At 35.2% G+C, this 25346-nt stretch overlaps 2 protein-coding genes across 3 annotated transcripts in view; one reads left to right on the forward strand and one right to left on the reverse strand.

Annotated features, from left to right (window-relative positions):
* The first annotated feature begins 6305 nt into the window (after window positions 1-6305).
* nonC (serine/threonine-protein kinase Smg1) lies at window positions 6306-24038 on the forward strand. The gene is made up of 13 exons (XM_075298436.1): window positions 6306-6394; window positions 6558-6816; window positions 6871-7270; window positions 7322-9584; window positions 10527-12386; window positions 12868-14487; window positions 20012-20322; window positions 20381-21134; window positions 21195-21716; window positions 21775-22782; window positions 22841-23195; window positions 23271-23623; window positions 23685-24038. Exons 2-12 carry the CDS (start codon window positions 6648-6650, stop codon window positions 23477-23479), a joined length of 9471 nt encoding a protein of 3156 aa, XP_075154551.1. The 5' UTR covers window positions 6306-6394; window positions 6558-6647; the 3' UTR covers window positions 23480-23623; window positions 23685-24038.
* The window catches only part of mAChR-C (muscarinic Acetylcholine Receptor, C-type), a 29553-nt gene continuing 18679 nt past the window's right edge, over window positions 14473-25346 (reverse strand). Inside the window, exons 1-3 of one of the 2 annotated variants that reach the window (XM_075298438.1) lie at window positions 18074-18995; window positions 14957-15260; window positions 14473-14895 (exon numbers count right to left, since the gene is read on the reverse strand). In XM_075298438.1, coding sequence (XP_075154553.1) covers window positions 14512-14895; window positions 14957-15260; window positions 18074-18507 — 1122 coding nt within the window. In that variant the 5' untranslated portion in view covers window positions 18508-18995 and the 3' untranslated portion in view covers window positions 14473-14511. Of the gene's footprint in view, window positions 14896-14956; window positions 15261-18073; window positions 18996-25346 lie in introns of those variants that run through there. The other variant, XM_075298437.1, reaches the window with a different exon arrangement.

The following is a 25346-nucleotide window of genomic DNA, read 5'->3' on the forward strand; positions in this document are numbered from 1 at the left end:
ATGATAAGACCAAAAATTTGATATGCTTAAGTCTAAATATTATTTAATTTGAATAAAGTGAATAGACATTCGGAACCAAGAGAATAGACATTTGAAAAACAAACAGGATATGTTTTCGCCTTTAGTGCAGCTTTTTATGTATGTGTGGACGGACATGTGTTTTGTTTATCATTTTGGCATTATGGGCACAAATTTTTTCTTGGTTCGTTAAAAGAAATCAGGGGTCTTCATAAAAGTAACGAAAGGGCACTATACTCTTTTTAGAGTTGGGACAGTAAAATGAAATAAGCAGGAAATAGTGAAAAATTACTCAGTAAAATGTATAAAAACAAAGTTTAGTTCCTCTTTATTAATAGGTAGTCCACGAGGAGTTGACGGACACCTTCAAATATAAAAGCGGGAATTAAGTTCGAGTTTTGCAGCTAAAACAATTTAAAAAGTTTGTTTTCTTTAAAATGAATTATTAAAGAAAAATAAAAGGCATTTTAGAGCGATTGTGTTAAATGCTAGTAAAAAACTGTTCACGCCTAAATAAATTTATGTTTATATTCTAAAATTATTTATGTATGTTTATACTCGACTCCACGTTCTTCTTTTGTTAGAGTTTTTGAATTCCTTCCAAATTTTTGTTGTACCAAACACAGTTTTTTGTTACAAAATTGTTACTTTTGCAGTAAAAAAATAATATTTCATCCAAAAAGCAGTCAATTTCGTTTATATCAAGCACTATTACTGACTATAAATCTTTAATAACCCACATTTCGAAGTTTCATTATAAAAATTTAATATAGTATAAATGTGTAAATTAAAAAATGTGTAAATTAAAAAAATGTCCGGTCGGAGCAGGGATTGAACCCAGACCCTTTGCATGCAAGGCAGACATGCTAACCACTGCTCCACGTGGCAAACAAATGCATGGGCTCGTGGGCGCTGCAAACTATGCTATATAAATGTAACTTATAACGATAATTATCTACTGGTGACTATAACAGCTACGTAGTCCAGCACAAAAAAAAATTCACGAAAATTTTTCCAATTAAAATTTTAATTGAGTTTTAAAAAATATTCAATTAAAAATTTAATTGATTCAACAAATTTTTTAATTGATACTATCATTTCTGTGATTGAAGACATTTCAATTAAAAATTAATTGGATCAATTAATTTCGTGATTGAATCAGAAAAAAAAATTGTGTGAGTGGATAGTGTGTTGGCTTACAAACTGTATGGTCCTCGGTTCGATTCTCCGTGCAGGCGAAAGGTAAAATTTAAAAAAATTATAAAAGTGAATAATTTCTTCAACATTATTTGTATTACAGAAAAAGGTGCCAAGAACTAAAATATTTCGTGGAAGTGAAAATTACGAGTATGGTAGGCAATGAGCACAATCGTCTTTGGGAAAAATTCTTCCAACCATATAATATTTTTGGGCTCAAAATGTTTCCAAATATATAATATGTTCACATATTAACATATTAATGTTTCGGCAGTATCCAATAATATATGTGCTTCCTGCAAAATATGTTTGGAACATATGTTAAAGAAGCGATTTTTTGAGGGTGTAGAGTTTTAGTTGTGTTCCCCCTGATCGCAAATCGCGATGATAAACAAAATACGACGGCCAAAGCGCGATCCCGGAGGCTGTACACGAAGATGCTGACGAAGTTTGACTGCGTGATAATGGACGACGAAACCTACGTCAAAGCCGACTACAAGCAGCTTCCGGGACAGGAGTTTTATACGGCAAAAGGAAGGGGAAAGGTAGCAGATATTTTCAAGCACATAAAACTGTCAAAGTTCGCAAAGAAATATCTGGTTTGGCAAGCCATCTGTACCTGTGGCTTGAAAAGCGGCATTTTCATAGCTTTCGGGACTGTCAACCAAGAAATTTACGTGAAAGAGTGCTTGAATAAACGTCTGCTGCCTTTCCTGAAGAAACACGGTTGTTCCGTACTGTTTTGGCCGGATTTGGCATCTTGCCATTACGGTAAAAAGGCCATGGAGTGGTACGCCGCCAACAACGTGCAGGTGGTTCCCAAGGACAAGAACCCTCCCAACACGCCAGAGCTCCGCCCAATTGAGAAATACTGGGCTATTGTCAAGCGGAACCTAAAGAAGACAAAAAAAAAACTGCTAAGGACGAGCAGCAGTTCAAGGCAAACTGGCTTTCTGCGGCGAAGAAGGTGGACAAGGTGGCTGTACACAATCTGATGGCAGGTGTCAAGCCCGGCAATTCGGATTTGGAAAAGCGAAAGCCTAACTGAATATTTTTCCTGAATTTTATACTAATTTAACTTGAAAAAGAAATTTAATTTGATTTTTTAAATAAACGATTTCACCGATTTACACACGTTTTCCCTTGACCAAATTTTGACCGTATCACCCTTTAGTTTACACTGAAAATGTACATTTGATGACTTTTCTTATGTAATTTGATCTGCTGAATTCGAAAATGAAGGTTAAATTTTTTTTATGGAACCGTATTTGAGATATCCCGTTTTTCTGACTTATTTCATTAAACAAATTATAACTCAAGCTAGAAATGTCCGATTATATCGTTGTTTGTACTTGAATGCAAGGTATTGATATGACGAATAAACGTGTATAATTGGATCTGTGATAAGTTAAGTGGTTCAAAATATATCGATGAAAATCGGATAAAAACTACTGCCCTTGAAGTAAAATCAGGAGATCGGTCTATATGTGGGCTATACCAACACATGGGCTGATTCATCTCATTTCCGTAAACCTATTTGTGATCTTAAAATACTTCTAGATTTTAAATTTTAGGCAAATCGGATAGAAAATACGTTTTCTAGAAGCCCATAAAATAAAATCGGAAGATCGGTCTATATGGGGGCTATACCAACACAAGAACCGATAACCATTATTTTCTTCACACCTATTTGTGGTCCTAAAATACCTCTGTATTTGAAGTTTAAGGCAAATAGGATAGAAAATACGTTTTCTAGAAGCCCACAAAATAAATTCGGGATATCTATATGGGGGCTATATAAATACATGGACCGATAGGCACCATTTTCGGCACTCCTATTTGTGGTCCTAAAATATCTCTAGATTTCCAATTTCAGGGAAATCGGATAGAAACTATGGTTTCTAGAAGCCCAATAAGTAAAATCGGGGGATCTAAATAGTCATCAATCAATTCCATTTTATCATTTAATAGTTCTGAAATAGTTATAAAGCTGTGGCCGAAGTTTCACAATGATACCTATACTGGAAGAATTTTTGGCCGCTAACTCCATACAGCACCGACCACTATGCAATGTTGAGTTGGACTATGTTACGTATGATAGCAATTTAAAATTCCCTTTTAATATACTCTTATTATCTATTTTTCTTATTCTTATCTATTTTTTTGTTTTTTGATAAAATTGAATTAAATTAAACTAATTTTGCATTATAAATTCGCCAAAATCAGTTTAATAAATAAATTATTTCTTAATTCACATTGCAAATGGCACCATGTTATGAAAATACTGACTGATCGATTTACGTCAGTTTTTCAACTCGAAAAAAACAAAGTATCACAAATGGAAAACATTTCGCTAGTTTTTCGCATTTTGTGGTTTTGTATGGAGTTTCAACGCGAAAACCGAACAGAGTACCGGCCTTTAGAAGTTGAAAATTTGAGTTTGCAAATAGTTACTGGATGACGTTCTAGTATTTTTCAGCAATTTTAAGCAAAGAGAGTAAAATACACTCTCACTCTCTTGCTAGTTTCTACTGGATATTTTTTACTGGAAAAGTACGCGAACAGACCTATTGTAGCGACAGTCGGTACCATTGTGAATACCCTGCCAACATTTTTTGAATTTGGGGGCGCTTCTGAGAATCCCCACTACGTCGAAAACAATCATATACGACATCAAAAACTCGTCGGAAAAGCGCCGTCACTATTGAGAAGTTGTACCACGCCAAGTTACTACGAACAAGTTTCTCATCAGTGCAATTATTAGGTGCCTATTTAGATCAATTTCGAAGGACGCCAATAAGAACCCCTGCAAACTATCAGAAAAAGTGCATTTTAAGGTAATTGTAGAAGAATCATTGTGGTCAAGTAAAACACGGTTGTGTAGATGTTTATTGATTTGATTAAACATTTTTAATTTCTTATAAATATAACATTTTTCTGTTTATCTTATCACATTTAACATAATTTTTTGCATTAATAAAAGAATGATGTTGAGTTTTAACCCTGCCAGCATTTCAAAGTTCTATTTCATCCTCATCGCTACCACAGACTCGTAAATGTCACCACAACCATCGCGAACTGTGATGGGGAAGCATATCAAAAAGTGCAAAATGTACATGAAAGTATTTTGCCATCACTACTGTTAGAAGAGCCATTTTATTTTTTGTGAAACGCCAAGCGCAACCAGCTTGTTACATTTTATTTAAATAAAAACGAAAATAAAGTTCTGAAAACATAGATATTACGCTTAAAATTGTGAAAGGTATATGGTGAACAATTTTCGACTTTCCAAATAGAATAAAGTGATCGTTTTTCAAATATTTTTCCAGGCACGCTGTCTCCATCGAAAATAAACAAACTGGCTGATAGACGCTGCAATATGTAACTTGCTACTTAAAACTCAACATCATTCTTTTATTAATGCAAAAGATTATGTTAAATGTGATGAGATAAACCGAAAAATTTTATATTTATAAGAAATTATAAATGTTTAATCAAATCAATAAACATCTACACAATCGTGTTTTACTTGACCACAATGATTCTTCTACAATTACCTTAAAATTCACTTTTTCTGATAGTTTGCAGGGGTTCTTATTGGCGTCCTTCGAAATTGATCTAAATAGGCACCTAATAATTGCACTGATGAGAAACTTTTTCGTAGTAACTTGGCGTGGTACAACTTCTCAATAGTGACGGCGCTTTTCCGACGAGTTTTTGATGTCGTATATGATTGTTTTCAACGTAGTGGGGATTCTCAGAAGCGCCCCAAAATTCAAAAAATGTTGGCAGGGAAGTAGCAAGTTACATATTGCAGCGTCTATCAGCCAGTTTGTTTATTTTCGATGGAGACAGCGTGCCTGGAAAAATATTTGAAAAACGATCACTTTATTCTATTTGGAAAGTCGAAAATTGTTCACCATATACCTTTCACAATTTTAAGCGTAATATCTATGTTTTCAGAACTTTATTTTCGTTTTTATTTAAATAAAATATAACAAGCTGGTTGCGCTTGGCGTTTCACAAAAAATAAAATGGCTCTTCTAACAGTAGTGATGGCAAAATACTTTCATGTACATTTTGTACTTTTTGATATGCTTCCCCCATCACAGTTCGCGATGGTTGTGGTGACATTTACGAGTCTGTGGTAGCGATGAGGATGAAATGGAACTTTGAAATGCTGGCAGGGTACGCACTTATATTGTGGATGCCAAGTCTACCCAATAAACACAAGCATTGGAGAAATGTTTATATTGAATACTTTCTTTCAAACATTTTTTCAAAGAATTAGCTTAGAATTCAATTTAAAAAATTTTTTAGAAAATCGTGTTCTCAACAAAAAACATACATTACCCTCAACAGTAGAATTCAACACGTTAGCAACAATTTCTCAACATATTAGTAAAAACTTTTCGAACTAAATTTCATTTTAATGCATCAAACCTATTGGAAAATTTGTTGAAGGCAAACAATTTGCAAGGCTCTTTGAAATAATGTTGAAGATGGGATTCACTATCAAATTGATATGGCGTTACCTATGAAAAATGTCCATCGTTGTGTTTGTTGGGTATTGTAAACGTCGCCTGCCTTTCTTAACGTCTTAATTTAGGTAGTACCAATATGACAGGTGCCTGATGGTTGTAGATTCAGAGAGAATAAAAATACCAGAGGACGAAACTGTGAAGCGAAACTGCGTCAGTAGGTGGCAGTCATGAGGAAAATGTGTCTAATATCATGCAGTTTTTGTCGACGCTTCTCTCAAATATTATACAGTTTGCGTCGGCGTCACCCAGTTCAGTTATCTGCCGGCTTTACAAAACGTAAGGAAAATAGGATTTAGAACCTACTTTGTAATAACAAATGTTCTTTTATAGAAATCTTTTCATTCTATTAAATTTTTTTGGCAAACAATTTTAAATTACAACTGCCGATGCCTTTATAAACAATTTATCAAAACAGCGCTTCGACAGCAACGTCGGTAATACCAACGCTACAGGTATTGTGCGACATCTATACGGTTGACATTTGTTGTTTTTGTTACAAGAGAATTTTTCGTCCTCTTGTGTTTTTATTCTCTCTGTTAGAATCGCCACACACGATTCGCTTGTCTTCGTTGTAGATTATTGTTGCAACTGAATTTAAGAAAAAAATACAGATTTCTTGTTTTATATTAAACTAGGTAAGTGATAGACCCTTTGGACGTTGTCCTCAGCATCTTGCCTTAGAGAATTGATGGAACAAATCGCTAGCCATGAGGTCGAGCTTGTAGTGTTTCTTAGAAGTTCCCAAACGAAAGCATTTAATAGTAGTTACGATACCATTGTGCTCCTTTTAACTTGCAGTCTTTTAAAGTGGTCAGCAGCCGGTATAAACAAAAGATTTTTCGCCACCATCATAAATGAGGCATGTCACAAGGCCTTATTCCCACCTAAATGAGTACTAATTCCATTGATTTGGTGTCTGCGATGGACGATGACGTTTGTCCGGTGAATTTACAAGTTGACTCTGAGGATGAAGTAATAGGTGAAACTTGGCATGTTTTGGCACCACCATTTTGCAGTGGAAATGACGTCCTACATGTGAATAGGAATCCGCCAGAAGGTAAGTAATCACGTAAGTGAAAATTATTGTTCATTTACTGCATCATATTTGTAGGATTGCACATTTCTGGAAGTAGCCCAGCTCAATTCAACAGGTTTAATCAATTACCTGTATTATCGGAAGACTTGCGTATATCGAAGATATTGAGAAGATTGATGATAGAAACAAATCGAAAAACATCCGTTGAACTTTGCAGAAAACTCGATGCTGCTGTTCGAAATCAAGCAAATGCTACATACATTTGTCGCTCATTTGATATTTTGTTCGACAACATGATAACTGTCCTGAGGCAATGTCCTCCGGAGTGTTTGGAGAGTGCAAGTGCCATTCTGGGCGTTATGGGATATATTAATCGTTATGATTTTGTAGCCTACCAAAATAATTTAAAAAACTGGTACACGAACAACAAAACTCTCCGCCAATATCTTATGATGGCTCTTCGAACAACAATAAGGTAATATTCAAATGATTCTTTCCGCATTGCTTAATAATGGTTCTTTTGTAGTTGCGACGCTGTAAATTTAGATTTAAAAGCATACATCGATCGTTTACTGAGTGTTTTGAAAGAATATTTGGAAAATGCCGAAGTAGCAGAAAATTTCATTGCCATTAGTGAAACTATTTCTGAAATTTCTAAGCACTATAAGCAGTCATTTCTACGACATTTCACAGATATAGTGGACATAATAATTGGATGGCATATAGAAATCGATCAACCAGCCGCTCTTAAGCGACACTGTGGGAAGATACTGCAACAATTTTCAGAATATTTCTTAGGCGAACTGGATTTTACACTTGGCCTATTGGGACAATTCATTGAGGACATTGAGGCTTGTGGAGAAGAAATTATAGTAGACGACTCATCAATCAAATCAAAACAACAAACTGAGGCAAGAGTTGGTGCATTTATAGGAGCTTTTACCTCGATTATTAAAGCAATGGTTTCGAAGGGGGTTTTTCTTAACAACTATACCGCACCGGCAAGTATAGTTCAGGACGCTAAACGCGTCGTCAACAATGTGACTAAGCAATGTTTCAAATTCGTGCCGTTACTTGGTGATGAAACAGTCATCAATCTCAATGAATTTTACTGTGTTGTTACCTACGACAAGAGTGTTGAAAACCTTTGTGATTTAGAAAGCATTATTGAACTTCAATTAAATCACCTATCGGGATTCAATGAGAACCAAGTTACCAGCTTTTTGTATATGATACTGCATATTGTGCGCCAATATCGTACACAGCTACCATTAAGTTTTGTATCATTAGTTATGAATAAGGAAAACACTTGTCTCCAAGAGCTTAAGCTAAACTGTGGACTTAAATCGTATAAGCTATTCCTGAAAATTTATCATGAGATTTTAATTATAAAGAATGTACCATTGTTGCAAGAAGCTTACCGTCACATTTTGAAAGACATCAATGAAACAATTGCATATGTAAGAAATACAGAGTACTCAACACATTCTATGTCTAGGTGTGAACTGGTATTGAGCTTTTATTTGGCAGCACTTTCAGCAATGGCATGTCAGACATCTTCCATTATCGGAATGTATGCCCTCAACCCATCCATATTGGAATTATTAATAACAAATTGTCAAGCTGCTAATGAGTCATTGTGGCGCAAATATCCTACGTTACACAAAGCCTTGTTGTCACTCATAAAGGAGCATTCATCGAAAAATTACAATTTTCGCCAATCTTCTAAACTGTTGGTGCACAACCAAGACTCTCCAACATCGGAAAATTTCAGTACCATACTGAAGTTTTTGTCTGCCGTTCTTAGATGGTACGTGTCTCAAGATATACTAAACTGGATAGAACAGTTGCTTGTCGAATGCAAAGACGATTTCGAACTTTTGACCCAAGAAGAAGATTTCCTCGAAATTTGTTGCAATATAACACTTTTAGCCAAGCATCACCCCCACCTATGCTCCAGAGTTCTACGGTCCATACTTAAATATCCAAAAATCCCTGATTATATTCTTTGCAATATAAAAGATATAGTGCTGCATGCATTTGAGGGAACGAATACTCAACTATTGCCAGCATATGCGGAACTATTAGCATTGGTGCCATTGGAAATTAGTCTTTCTGGTGATAATGAAAATAACATGTTTAATGAGGATAAACTCAGATTAGCTGAATTACAATATTGGCACAAGTCTACGGTATACCACAATTCTCTACGGCCAAAATATTTTAAAACATTTATCGAATCATTGGAGCCCAATTCAAAATTATATGCAGACGATACCTTATACCAGGCATTTATTGAAAAGAGTTTTGTCCATTTGCATAGAGAACATTTAAATGATTATTTGGAAACATTGCAATGCAATAAACGTTTAATGCAATTCCACGTACAGTACGAGGCGGCTCGCTATTGTGTCCAGCAGAAATTGCGTACAACTTTGGGAAAGCCTCAAGAAACGTTTTTAGCCATAGAAGCTATCATTATGAAATATGCTCGTTATCTGGCTGAAAAGGGCACAATTGCAAAAGAGGGAGTTAGCGACTTCAATGATGTGTTGAAAATGCAAGTACGTTGCCGAACTTTGTTGGGGTTTTTGGAGAATTTGGAGAAACATATATATAATGCTGCAGAGGGTACAGCTTTTGCTATGCTACCCGCAGAAAAACCTGCTAAAACATTTTTCCGTGTCAATGCATCAACATGCAATGAGTGGTTCAAACGAATACGAACTGCTGTCAACCTTATAGGGATTCATTGTATGGAGCCAGAAATGGTTATTAGATACTCTGAGGTAAGTTTTCATTCAATATTATATTTTTCGATTCCATAATGTGTAGTGCCTTGGATTTAAGATCAATATTGATATGAATACTTCCTCGATGTTTTTGTTGTTCGGTTTTTACGTTTAAGTTTAAAAAACATGATATCTAAGCTGCAGGCTGCCCAAAATGACAAAAATTACATTTTCCTATAGAATTCATGCATTTCTATCAAATTCATGCTTTTTCCATACTACTGAGCTCAAAACGTACGGGAATTTTCAATTTAGACTACCATTTTTATATATTGTTTCGGCTAAAACATTTTATTTGAACTTTTTGCGTTGTTTGTTTGAAGCAATTGGTCTAAAAAGACCAGAATTGTGGGCTCCAACTCTTCGCTTTCTGCATCACAATAAAGCCCCCGTCTCACACTGAACTCGTCCTTCGAGACCAAAAATTGAAACACTATAGTTCCGCAAGCGCCATATGGGACTGATTTGACTCCTTATGACTACTGGCTTTCCACAAAACTCAGCTGTATTTTATCGGGAGAGGATTACCCTGCAGGGGCAGGAAATTATTTAGAATAAATAAATATTTTTTATTTTACAAACAAATTCACCTTACTTTTCGCCCAAAGTAATAATCCCAAGTTTCGGCCAACGCCACTTCAAATCTATCGTAAGTTGTTCAATGGCTCTGAGGCTGGCTCTATACCTAACTTAAGTATTGCAGTTGGAAAAACTCTGAGCTTATAAGTGTCACGACGAAAATTCGTTCACCAATATATTTTATTTTATTTCCATTTATTTAAGCAATTCAAAGCCTTTAAAAGGCCAATTTAACGATTTACAATGTACTACTCTAACGGAAATTACAATATTATATGAAAATATAAAGCATAAATTAATAAAAAAAAAACAATTTGCAAGACTATTCATATATTTCAATTCTATTACGTTTATTTACAGAGTATTTTGCAAAGTGATACTGTGTTTTCAAATCGAGGGCTATTGGATCGAACAATTACATCTATGGCATGGGCTTTATTCACATGCGGAGAAGCAGAGACACTTTACGGTCTTCAATCTTGGTTAAAATTGAAAAATTGTAAAAGTTATGAATGGATTCAGCATGTTGCCGAACATGCTTCCGGCCATTTTGAAAAAGCTGCATGTGGCTATGAAGAGATTTTGGGTGACGATAATATCAACAGTATGGATTTGTTCACGAAGGAATTTTTACAACAACAACTAATAGAGTGTATGTGCCACACTGTCAGATGGCCTGAAATAAAAACTATAGGCTTCAACACAACATTCTCCCAACGATACTTGGAATGTTTGGAAACAATTTATGACAGTGCTATGAAAATATCCAATAAAGAAACCATTCAAGCGGTATTGAAAATGACTGAATGGTCACAAGAATCGAATCGTAATAAACGTCTCGATAATGTTCAAACATTTTCATGTTATGACACACTGAGTGCATTGAAAGAATCATGTTTGTTACAAGGAGTCACTAATATGAAAGCAGACACTCCATTTGTGGAGAACAGTAAAGTTTACATTCGTCAAGGAATGCACGAATACATATTGTGTTCAAATGAAAACCTCTTCAATGAACTTATACTCCTTAATCATGTTACACATAACCTACAGCATGGCGCATATGGCACACGTATTCATGAAAATACTATTGCCCCAGTGTCATTAAACAGTATTCTATTGTGGACATTGATTAGCGAAAATAAATCAAAGACAAATCATCACGTTCCATTATTGCTAACAATGGCGACTGCGGCCAGAAACCAGAACAACTTGTCCTACTCCCAACACCTACTAGAACATTTCTTTAGACTAAAAGGTTTCGAAAAAAGTTTCACACAACTAGTCAATGAACTAAAATTGAATGAGTTTGATATGGATTGCTCTGATTTGGTTATTGTCAAAGGTGCCGAGGAATTAGTAAAGTGTATTTACGCCACAAACAATTCATCAATAGATGCCATAGAAGTGGCATCATCTTTCTGTATTCAACTCATTGAAAAAAATAGGAACGGATCGGAAAATAATACAATGCCTAATACTGCATTGAATTTTCTATTGACAATGTCAGATTCATTAGTTACAAATCGTTCGTCCATTTACATTAACAATATCTCACAATGTCAACAATTCGAACAATTACAAAGTCTTCTACCGAACATAAGTTTCTGTCCTTATTCAGACAGCAATAACAAATCATTTGCATTACCTCCTATTGAATATGCTGTGGGTAAGCTTCTAAATGCCAGCATACTATGTGATGAAAATTCAGGAGATGCATGGTTTTCCTTTGGAAATTGGTGCTATCGATGGGGAAAGAAACTGATGGAGTCCTCTAGCGAGCAGCCAGATGGAAAAGAAGTGGCAATGTCCAACCGCAATATCGCTTCCGTTCAGGAAATTTTGGGATCTAAATTTGATGATACACTTACAGTACAAGTTGTTAACCTACTAAATAAGCACATGGTCAACGCTATTAAGGACGATAATGTTGATGACAACGAATATTCCCACAATGCACGTGAGGCCCTAGAAAATGAATTGAAAAAGATCGGGAACATTTCGTCAGAACAATTAAATTCGATTATAAGTGTATGGTGTCAAGCTCACAAAGGCGTTTATGGATTTTACGAGCAAGCTACAATAGCTTATTTTCGATACCTTGCTATTGAAAGCGGTGTTGTGTCCACGAAAAAATTTACATCCAATACTGAAATTGAAAATACTTTTGTTGCGTTACGTTTATTGAGGCTAATTGTGAAACATGCAACAGGTTTGCAGGTAAGAAAAAAATGCAATCACCAATATAACCATAATTACAATACATTTAAAATCTCTTAACTTTACCAACTTAACCCTTTGATTACCGAAAACAACACCAAACTATTTATTTATTTATTCAAAAATTCCCCACTCAGCTTCGATTTATTTCTCTATGTTATTTTAAAAGCTTTAATCTAAATAAGCTTTTCCATATTAATAAATACACACACAAAAGTATAAAATTACAAGTTTTCTTCTACATGTTGTTGGTACAAGTAAAAACAGAAGAAAAATTAAAGTTTTTAACATTAGGTTTATTTCGGTAGTGAAAGGGTTAACCATTACTGACTAATCAATCACAAAAGCCAATAAGAAAAATGTACACTCAGGAAGAAAGGGAACATTATACAGTTTGATGTATACAGTTTGATCTTATATTTGTGTTAATTTACAGAATACTCTACTGATATTCTCTGTTTATTACCATTTTAAATTTCAGGATGCTTTAGAGGAGGGCTTGAGAAACACTCCATTAAAGCCATGGAAAGTTATTATACCACAATTGTTTAGTCGACTTAATCATCATGAAAGCTATGTACGGCGGAGCGTTTCAGATTTGCTTTGTCGTCTCTCAATTAATCAGCCACAACTAATCATATTCCCAGCTGTTGTTGGAGCTCAGCAAGAACTCAAACATTGTGATACTGCCGAAAGTCAAAAACAACTGAGCAATTGCTTTTTGACATTACTTAATTCCATTTCTTCCCAGTCTCCTGACATGGTTTTGCAGGTACAAATGCTGGTTTGTGAACTGCGACGAATAACGTTGCTTTGGGAGGAACATTGGATACACAGTTTGGCTCAACTATATTCTGAATATTCCCATTTGCTAAACGCTTTGGAAGCAGAATCGAAAAAGGCATTGAATAAAGACGTTATTCTAGTCAAGTATGATATTTTCAGGCAGCATTTATCAAATGATTTCGAAAAAATTGCTTCGGTCACCGAAAAAGATCCTGAAACAAGCTATGAACGTAACTTCCAAGAACGATTTCGACCACACATTGAAGCAGTGCGAAATGAGCTACAAAGACCAATCGATCCAATGAAACCATCTGATTATTGGCCGAAAATAAAACAATTGTACACAATATTTCAACAAAGACCATTGAGAGGAAGTTCATCAACAATTCGAATTGCAGATGTAAGTCCTGTGTTGGCGAACATGAAAAACACGACAATTTCTATGCCCGGCGTGGATACCTATGGAAAGACCGCAGTTTATATAAAATCGGTTGAAAGTACAATATATATACTACCCACTAAGACAAAACCGAAGAAATTGTCTCTTTGTGGAAGCAATGGCCAAAATTACACGTACCTTTTCAAAGGGCAGGAAGATCTGCATTTGGATGAACGTATTATGCAATTTCTCGCAATTTCAAATTCTATGATGAGTCGATCCTATGGTTCAAAATCCAAAACGGACTGCTTCAAAGCTCATCATTACTCTGTAATACCTTTAGGACCACGGTCAGGACTAATCAGTTGGGTGGATAATTGCACTGCACTTTTTGCAATTTACAAGAAATGGCAGCAAAGGGAAGCATTTTTAAAACAGCAGCAAAAAGAGCGGCAACCATCTAAACAATACGAACAAGATGTAGACATTCCTGCGATAACTGCAACTTCACGGCCCTCCGAATTGTTCTACAATAAACTGACACCATTATTGGCTGAACGTAATCTGAAAGTTTCAGATCCACGAAAGCAATGGCCGATTGCAATATTAAAACGAGTTCTACGTGAACTAAGCTCCGAAACTCCTGGAGATTTATTGGCAAAGGAAATTTGGTGTTTTTCAACAAATTCTATGGAATGGCGTAAATCTGTACGTCGCTATACTATGTCTATGGCAGTTATGTCAATTATTGGATATGTAATTGGTCTTGGCGATCGACACTTGGACAATATCTTAATCAAATTGGGAACAGGAGAAATAGTGCATATCGATTACAATGTTTGCTTTGAAAAGGGAAAATCTCTAAGAGTTCCCGAGAAGGTACCATTTCGCATGTCTCAAAATCTAAAGTGTGCACTCGGATTAGTGGGTACTGAGGTAAGTAAGAAGGGGCGATATCATTTATTGTATTGCTGGCATTCTATCAGTAACTGTATATATAGTCTGTAATCTTAGCTGACTGCATGGGAAAATCTGGAATCGTTCCCTAGGAACATTGTTTGAACTTCGTTTCTCGCATGTAGACGATTTCTCCAAACAATCCAATGACGTTTTCTGGTAACAATTCGGTGACTTGCAACGTATTATTTGTACAAAAGCTTGTCTAAAGTTTGAGTTTTTCCACGAATAAATTACTGGATTTAAAGCAGAGTTGGCCATTGCCAAAGAAAATGATATTTTGTAAAGCATTGCTGATATTTTGTAGATCTCAAATAATTGGGCGCAGGCCACAATAAAGTACGGCAGCCAGCACAACGAAAAGCAGCCCATTATTAATATTACTACCTGAAAGTAGTTAGATTCAGTTTATCCAATCTATATACAGACCGTTTTATCTACGACTTACTTGTACAGATTTCCATTCGGGATGAATCAGGGGAGAAGTCTTTTTTCGCATGGTTTTCTTCATTTGGCTTGCTTGTTTCGAAGCCTCGTTTACAATTCTCCAATACATTAAAAGCATTAAAATCCAAAGAACTATGAATGATGGAGTTATCATGCCAGCCATATACCAAGGTGGTAGAACTTCGTCAAATTCACATTCATATGCGTTATTCCAATTATTCCAAAACATAGGAATGGTTGCTACAGTGGCGCCAAGAATCCAATTGAATATTATGATGATAACAGCCACCTTGCGTGTCATATATCTAACATAAGATAGAAAATTGTATAAATTATAGAAAATATTTACAATAAGTAATTTACATTAGCTATAATTCAATCGACGAAGTCTCGTTTATCCGATAAAGTTTCTGCAATCTTTATCCTAAATACCTTATCCATAAAAATTGACTCCGAAAATTGTGTTGCAAAAATTGAATTTATTTGTTTATTATAAAAGAATGAAATTCACAATCGATTGTACTTCTTGAGCTTATGCTAGGTGGTAAGATGATGCCTGTCAAAGACACACTAAGGGCTGGTTGTGTCGATAAAACAGTTCCGGTTAACTATTAATCAAAGGTTTATGAAAATACTTTAAGAGCATAACAAATTTTCCTTAATAACTCCCGTGTATGGAACTCTACTTAGCAAAAACTCTCATTACCCGGTAATCTTGTAGATAAGCCTATTTAAAAATTAATAACCACTTATTAATTGGCATCGCTCAGGATTACATTTACATACGCATGTCCTGGGAGGAAAGTACTTCTCCCCAGGCATATCTTTGGCCATGAAATAAGTAGTGCTTTTAAAGCATATCATGATCTAATAAAGGGTGATACGGTCAAAATTTGGTGAAGGCAAAACGCGTGTAAATCGGTGAAATCGTTTATTTAAAAAATCAAATTAAATTTCTTTTTCAAGTTCAATTAGTATAAAATTCAGGAAAAATATTTAGTTAGGCTTTCGCTTTTCCAAATCCGAACTGCCGCCCCACGCTTGACACCTGCCATCAGATTTTGTACAGCCACCTTGTCCACCTTCTTCGCCGCAGAAAGCCAGTTTGCCTTGAACTGCTGCTCGTCCTTAGCAGTTTTTTTGGTCTTCTTTTGGTTCCGCTTGACAATAGCCCAGTATTTCTCAATTGGGCGGAGTTCTGGCACGTTGGGAGGGTTCTTGTCCTTGGGAACCACCTGCACGTTGTTGGCGGCGTACCACTCCATGGCCTTTTTACCGTAATGGCAAGATGCCAAATCCGGCCAAAACAGTACGGAACAACCGTGTTTCTTCAGGAAAGGCAGCAGATGTTTATACAAACACTCTTTCACGTAAATTTCTTGGTTGACAGTCCCTGAAGCTATGAAAATGCTGCTTTTCAAGCCACAGGTACAGATGGCTTACCAAACCAGATATTTCTTTGCGAACTTTGACAGTTTTATGTGCTTGAAAATATCTGCTACCTTTCCCCTTCCTTTTGCCGTATAAAACTCCTGTCCCGGAAGCTGCTTGTAGTCGGTTTTGACGTAGGTTTCGTCGTCCATTACCACGCAGTCAAACTTCGTCAGCATCGTCGTGTACAGCCTCCGGGATCGCGCTTTGGCCGTCGTATTTTGTTTATCATCGCGATTTGGAGTCACTACCTTCTTTTAAGTCGATAGTCCGGCTCGTTTTTTGGCTCGATGCACGGTTGTAGACGATACACCCAGCTTATTTGCGGCATCTCGGAGAGAGAGGTTAGGGTTTCGCTTGAAACTACCGGCAACTCTCTTTGTCGTCTCAGCGGCTTCCGGTTTTCGATTCCCCCCCGATCCAGACTTCCTGGCAGTCGACAAACGTTCCCCAAACACTTTAATTACATTTGTAACGGTTGATTTGGCAACTTTTAGCGATTTTGCCAGCTTTGCGTGCGAGTAGCTCGGATTTTCGCGATGCGCGAGCAAAATTTTGATATGCTGCTCTTCTTGCTTGGACGGCATTTTGACAACTGAAGAGTGGATTCCAAAATCAAAATAGGAGCAACATTCTACACACACACACCTTCAAAATGAGGGGTGTTCAGGTTTTTTAAATGCAAAATTGAAAGAAATACGTCAAGTTTACATTGACCAAATTTTGACCGTATCACCCTTTATGTAATCACTTATTCGTTGATATACCAAAGTTTGCAAAATATTGACATCTCTAGCCGATCACAATGTATCAAAATATGGCGAGTAATGCTGTAATATGAAAACTACTTGAATAGAACGAAATATTGTAGAAATAAGCAAAAAATTAACAAATCGTCTAAACAAGATTACACGCAAATTAATTACACACTTAAAATATAAATAAAAGTAGGATGTTAAAGGGAGTTTGATTCGTGTTTTACGTTCTAATAAACCTAAAAGACCATATTAGGTTCGAAATCTACTAAAGATGGATTTTAAATCCCTTTTTTATAAGGCAAATGGCAGTTGAAATCTAGTTAAAGTCTATTTTGAAAGTGTAATGTGAATGAGGTATAATAAGCATTTATTTAAAACATAATATGGTAATGTCAATAACTTAAAACACAGTTATTATGAAATATTCGTGAAGCATATTCCTTAACGAAAAAATCTTCAGAATTACCGTTGCATTAGATATTCTCTTTGAGTTTTTTTTTTATTATACGTTAGGCACCATCATTTATTATATTTTATTACGTCATTAACAGCCAAATGCATTACATTTTGAGAATAACAATTGGAAAATTACCAAGAAGTATTTATTATTGTTATTACATGTTAGTCATTATAGCTCACTGCAATGCACTGCAATGTGTAAGGACAGCTTTACTCCCGGTAATGCAAATTGTAATGAGATGTGGTTACCTAGTTTTTTTCTGGGTACTCTTAAAACATAATATTGTTAAATTAAAACATAAATATTGTTAAATTATTTATGTTTTAATTTTTTATTATGTTTTTGTTTTTCTTTCCTTGTATGGCTTATTATAAGTTATTTTTCCATATTTCGCTTTATAGTTTCTTATGTATTTTGTTTAATCTTGATATTTTAAAAAAACGTCAGTAATCCCACTTAGAACACTTACCTCCTGTAGTGCAAAGCATATACAATCGCTATGTATCTATCCACCGATATAGATATCAGAGTCAAAATAGAAACACAACAGGCGAATATAATAAAGAAGAAACGGGTCATGCATAAACCATGTTTATTTCCCATAGTCGATCCGAGATAAAATGACATGTTATACGGTAATGTTAGACCAACTATGAAATCCGATACCGCTAAGGAGAGTATAAATAAATTTGAGATCAAACTACGTAAACGACGACATGTTCGAATAGCGATTATTGTAAAGGCGTTTCCAGCTAATATAGCAATAAATAAAATTCCATTAACAAATGCCCACGAAATGGTGGCCCAACTCAAATCTATGCCCGTCGAAATATTAGAGTAAAGAGCAAATTCTGTTTCTGTATATGATGCATCTGCGTTATAGGATTTGTTATAGTTATCCATTGTACTGTATAATCGCTGACATTGCCACTAGCGATCCCCGGCAATAGGACATGAGATTCTTGTTATCAAATAAAAAAACGCGATGTTTATGAAAAGCATGGAAAATCGTTTGCTCCATTCAGCGGTTTAACCAAAATGATTTTCTTTGCAGATGTCAATGAATGAGTTATACCAACACCGAATGCACAAATACACTAAGTGGGTGGGTGGATATTGATAATAGACTTTAATAGAACCTTTGAAAGGCACACTATTCTTAAAAGTCATGAATTATATCATATTGCAGATGAAAGACTGTTAGTTTTAACTAGCGGTCAAAAATGGTGCATGGCTCAGGGATGATAAAGTTGACACTTTTGTGCTTTTTTTATACATTTCGACTGCCAAAAGCACCGTGGCACGACAGCGAGCCATTTGGTATTTTTCATCGCAATTACTCTATATAGATTTATTCTGCCCTAATTGTGAACGTTTCTCTCTTGAATTTAAAAGAAGATACGGACAATATAAGCTGTAGCTACCGAGTTGCAATAAAATAAGCTGTGATATTTAAAATTAAGTTGTTCGTTAAATAAATTTATGTCACGTGTTTGAATGTTTATACAAATGTAATCAAAAACACTTGAATTTCTACGGAAGAAACGTCGGGAGAATATGACATAAAAGAGTTTTATTTCAAAACTAAGTTAGGCATAAATAGCTAAAATTAAATAATAATAAAATCATACAGAGTTGGCCAAAAAAACAACAAAAAGATAAAATAAAATTTGTTTTACTTCATTGGTCATCCCACTCTCATATACACGCATATTTGTATCGATAAACAAAATAAGATAAACTTCACTTGAGATAGTTATTCAAATGTGCTCCTAAATTGATAACAGAAAAAATTCAAATGTTTGTGTTCTAATACACACACACACACCACAGTTGTTAAACAGAGTCAAGTCTAAGTCAATAATAAAATTAATTGTACAATATTTACCTTATAATACAATGTATTTAATTTTTCTGGCATGGAATTGGCAGAAAGAAAACTCCTTTTTATACTTGTAAGACATTTTTAGACATGAAGTCGTTTTATTCCTTAAATTTCCTCATGGATGATTTACTTTTCAATTAATTCTTACCCTCTTGCGTATATTAATCGATTTCTGTCTTATGTATATTAATCTTTTACGTTATTGATCATCGCTATGTACATCTTCACTTCGTTTCTTTCATGTGGAGGCCAATTGCATATGTTATTTTCCTAGTTTAATTGAGTTTGAATTTAATTACATGATACTCGACTACTTACAATTTATTATAAATCTTAAAAATAAATATACAATCTTTATTACTATTAAAAAAACAAATTCTCTATATTAGAGAGGTCATCGCAATGCCATCTGCAGTGTCAAGACATAGTCAAGATCTAAAAATTTTCCACGATGATTAACCCAATATGTTAAAAAAGTTCTTCCTTATATAAATGGCTAAATTTTTCCCTTTTCATACTTAGGGTTCATATCGTATGGCCTGTTCACATGTTCTCAAAGTATTACGTAAAGAGAGGGAAACTTTATTGACGTTACTGGAAGCTTTCGTATATGACCCGCTAGTGGACTGGACGTTAAGCGATGATGGCAATGCAACACACAGCACTTCCGCAAGTACTGCAGCAATTATGATTACATCATTGGAGTTACCAAGAGAATATCATCTTAGCCCACGAAATGCCCTCAAATCAAATAATAAACTAGATGTAGATTTGACTCGTCAGACACTAACCATTAAAATCAATGACATAAAGCCAATATGGTTACAATACAAGTAAGTATCAATTTCTCTTGGGTAATTCGTCAATAAGTATATCATGAATAAATTACAGATGTGACTTGGCCACTTTTTTGCAAATGGTAAAAGACCATCTGCAAAAAATTATCGCAACTCGTCAGAACATTGTACAGTGCGAAGAAGAACGAGATAATTTTACAAAACAACTTGCCATGATTAGAGAACTGGAAGCGTTAGGATCAGCACGAGGAAGCCATGCATTGAATACAGTTACTCAACGTTATAAGGCCTATAAAAGAGATTTAAACTCATTCGAGAAAATTAAAAGTTTGGTTGAACAAACAATTAAAGATCTCGATATAGTTTTGACAACCTATTTTGAAATTTTACTCCGACCAAATGAAATTAAAAAAATTGAAATCAATAACAACATAGATCCATCACCAATCAATGAGTGTAGCATATTTAAGGATCTACTCATGAGTGAAAATGATTACTATAAATCACTCGAATATGACAAGAATGAACTTAATAACAGTTTCATACAAATCCAAGGAAGCGCCACCGAATGTCGAGATCTAATTTTATTCTATAGTCGAGTGTTACGTTTCCATCCCCGGTCTCAGCTACAGCAAAACCACTTAATGAAATATAAAAAAGCTTTCACAGATCTAGTTGGTATGCCACATGATGGGAAATATTCAGAATCATCATCCTCCACACATCATGAAATTCACGATTTTACACTATGCCAAAACTACTTTGAGAAAATAGTTTTTCTCTACAACGACCTGCAAACTCAAATGGTTCAGAGTCAGCTCATACTGCAGGAACGACAACAAGAACAGGTATTATATTGTGGTTCTATTTGGTCAAACATTACATTATATTACATATATTGAACATAGGTTAGAGATAAAGATGCTATATGGCTATCGATCAAAGAATTAAATCTGAACAACGATCACTACGGGCAACATGTTCGAAAATTTCTGCTTAATCGTATCGAAATGGTACATAAATCATTTGTGCTGAAGGAAACAGAGTTATTTTCTTCAAAAGATTACTTATTATTGAGCCACCAAATAAGCTTTCTATCTTTAATTGAAAAACTGATGAATACTTTATGTCCAATACAGACGTCAGAACTCTTAAGCACATTGCTTCAAACATTTATTGGCTTACGAAACCTAATGAGTTCCTTAGAAAATGTGTGCGAATCGTTATTGGCTTACATGTTAAATAGCAGCACACCAATCTTGCAAGAATTTGATGCAAGATTATACCTTAAATCTAATACCGAAATTAATGTGATATTTGAAGAAACGGATAATATATTCGAAGATACAGTGTTGATATTGGAAAAGTTAAAGGATAACTTCATTCATGCGAACGAAACCAACCCAAGTGAATCAATACAACTTACATTGGTAAGTTTTGCTCGTAATATTTGTGATGAAATATATATTTATCGTTTATCTATTGCAGACTCAGTGGAATATCAATATCAAAGAATACATTAAAAGTATTCGAACCGAAACCGTGTTAGCATTGATTTCAGAAGTGAAATGTTCAATCCTAGCTGTGAGAAACATTGATGTGGACAACATAGTAGACCTGCATCAATTAAGACGTCCAATCAATGATCTAATAATGAACCTACAATCGAAATTGTTCTCGGGCTTAATATCGTATGCTCTCATGCTATTGCACGATAGCATTTCCCAAAGCATGAAAGCTGATGTTCTAAGAAACGATAATAATGACTGCGACAAAGTCAATGATTTGTTGGAAAATCTATTTATGGTCCTAGAACATGAAAATCGTTTAATATTGGACGAAGAGCTAGTGATGTACTTTTCAAAAATGAAAGACCAATACCATGTTTTTGCAACATCATATTACTGGTTGCACGCTCATCATTTTCCAGATAATAGAAATACGCCAGCAAACTTGAAATCGAAAAAAGAAATCCTCTCCAACTTGCATAGCGTTAGCCAAGTTCTATCGACATGGAAATCTACCACGATCAAAATACAAGCAGTTATTGAGGTACATAGGAGTGCACTCAAGCAATTGTTGTCATGTTGCTCCATGTTGCCATCCTCTGATGACTTCCATAAACTAAATGAAGCCATTGCTGCTGCGAATCAGAATTATAGATTCTTTGTAAGTCTTGCAACCAGCTTAATGGAGTACTCTGCCGTTATTTTGCAATTCGAGATATCAGACGGCGATGAACCTTTTGACTCACTTATAAAACAATTCAATGAAGAGAAGCACAAATTGCAAAACTGTGAAATTTCCATAAGTTCTGTGGAGCGTAGTCTGGTTCAGCTTTTAGATCCAGAGGATAATATTGACAATTATTGGATAGCGAATATATCAGATCTCTTAGACGAGATGATTTTTACTGTCCAAAAGAAAATATGCGATTTTGAAAGAGCAGAAGCAACAATGCAAGACACACTACAAGAATATGGACACAAATTACAGGTTTAAATTTAATGTAGATCTTTTCTAGCAAAACCTTATACATGTATTACCCTTTCAGATGCTCATTGACTCTCCTATCCGCGGAGATCTACGACAGCTGCTAAGAATTTTTACAAAATCGCACAAGCTTAGCAAAGCGGATAATGGCGACCTTTTCCAAGCAATTCGTGACATTCAGAACACTGTAAAAATTTTACAAAATAAATTGAGTGAACTGCAGATTCAGCTACTCTCGGGTGAATTCGAGGCCAGTATACTTGTGCTATTGCATTCCAAAGTTGATGAACTGTACTCACTTTGCAACAACAACAATTACACATTTAATTCATTAATCGATCGTATGAATAAGTTATACTGCGATGACGGCCAATATAGTACGGAATCTCAGACGAAAAATTTTGTTTCCAGAGAGGGTAAGAGATGAAACTGTAATCCTTGATGTTATACCATCAGTACCTATTTTTTTTTTACATTTATTGATTCTTCAGCTGGTGGAATTAATAGCCAGATAGGCGAACAAAAGCGTAATGCTTATGCTGTTTCGGTTTGGAAACGAATTCGCATGAAGCTGGAAGGGAGAGACCCGGATCCAAATCGCCGTAGTTCCGTGGCGGAACAAGTGGAGTATGTTATTGCGGAAGCTACAAGCGAGGATAATCTAGCCTCCCTGTACGAAGGTTGGACACCTTGGGTGTAGCTTTTTAATCTGCAATTGCTCCATAAGCGAGGAGCATGGCATAGGCTTTCGTAAACAAATATTATAGAAATTAATACCAGTGAAGTAATAGAACCACAACAGTATGAACAACAACGTATAAGATCGGTTCTACAACGAATAGAGGTAATAGCGTCTGGTCATTCAACGGATTTTCTTTATATAATTTTGTTATTAACATTCACAGATCGATCTGTCCAGATGAGACATCCATTAGTTTTTCTTAGAATGTCATCCTTCGCTTGGGTTCGCGACACGCGGATAGCTTTGTGTTGCGGATAGTGGGATGATATATGCAGACGATGGTTTTGGTGGACTTTTAGTGTGGTGGGACGAAGAAACATATATCCTTTTTTACAGCCGGAATAGCAAGAATGAATAAACTTCTCGCTCGAAGTTGTTTCTTTTTTTTTCAAATATCAGTTGACTTTGATGAAAACATACATTGGTATCTAATTTTCAGCTTCTTTTTAATTTTAACAACCTTTACTGTACATTTTATTATTTAACTTTAATAAATTTGAACTTTATATTTATATAACCCTTTTTCTACCACTCATTCATTATAAAAATGTCATGATTTCGTTAATGAAATTATTGATTCGAAAAATAACCTCAAAAACATTTTACTGTTTGGATCGAAAACCGAACACTAATATCTAGGCATATTAAGTGAGGTACTTTCACTATTACAGAAATAACAATGTCATGGCGGCTGATATTACAATTTTGATTGTCAATCAAATTGAAACATTGTTCAATAACGGCCATTTTCATGTAGCTCCGTTAGGATTTAACTGCCAGTTAACAAAAAGTAAACTGTAAATATCTTTTCTCCGGTCAACTATAACTAAAAATATTTCAGCAGTTAAATTCCTAACGGGCATAAGATAAGATAACAGATATGTACATATGTAAAGGGTGATTCTTTTGAGGTTAGGATTTTCATGCATTAGTATTTGACAGATCACGTGGGATTTCAGACATGGTGTCAAAGAGAAAGATGCTCAGTATGCTTTGACATTTCATCATGAATAGACTTACTAACGAGCAACGCTTGCAAATCATTGAATTTTATTACCAAAATCAGTGTTCGGTTCGAAATGTGTTTATCGACAAATTTTGTTCAGCGATGAGGCTCATTTCTGGTTGAATGGCTACGTAAATAAGCAAAATTGCCGCATTTGGAGTGAAGAGCAACCAGAAGCCGTTCAAGAACTGCCCATGCATCCCGAAAAATGCACTGTTTGGCGTGGTTTGTACTAGAGGTCTGCACAATTCCATTTGTAAATGCAGAGTACACGTGTACTTGCTAAATGAGTACATCTATTTGAGAGAGTTGCAAAACAATTGGTACACATTTTAATGAACACCAAAAGCCACGAGTAACTTCTTGTCGCTACTCTGATGTCTTCACTACCAACAAACACATATTCCTCTTTCTCTCTTATTGAAGTGTACTCAGAGTGATCACGTCGAGTATGTTGCGAGAACAAAACTTCATAGAGTACTCCAAGTACCACGTGCAGTTTCACAAATACAAGAAAACAGTTACTCTCCATAATATATGTTTTCGGATTGATATAAAGAACGGCAAACGTTAAGGTAAACGTGTGACATACATAAATATATGAAATATGTGACATACATACATATCTATGATTAATAATAATGGAACGTTTTGCTTCACACATAACTGAGAAATACTTGTGGTACCACGTGAAGTGAAGAGAATCCATGTTGTACTTTTTCTCAAGTACTTACATTTTTATTGTTCCTTTTTTTCGGAACACATATTGTTTCGGATAAGTACTTGGTGGTATTTGACTAGCAAGTGTTCTCTTCACTT

The sequence above is a fragment of the Haematobia irritans genome, chromosome 3 (genome assembly GCF_050003625.1).
Source record: "Haematobia irritans isolate KBUSLIRL chromosome 3, ASM5000362v1, whole genome shotgun sequence".
Taxonomy (NCBI): domain Eukaryota; kingdom Metazoa; phylum Arthropoda; class Insecta; order Diptera; family Muscidae; genus Haematobia; species Haematobia irritans.

Bases quoted from the DNA above. Each gene is read 5' to 3' on its own strand.
- nonC (XM_075298436.1), top strand. From the start codon at position 6,648: ATGAGTACTAATTCCATTGATTTGGTGTCTGCGATGGACGATGACGTT. The intron at 21,135-21,194 runs GTATTATATTGT...TATTGAACATAG, and splicing joins AGGAACGACAACAAGAACAG to GTTAGAGATAAAGATGCTAT. The intron at 23,196-23,270 runs GTAAGAGATGAA...TTGATTCTTCAG, and splicing joins AAATTTTGTTTCCAGAGAGG to CTGGTGGAATTAATAGCCAG.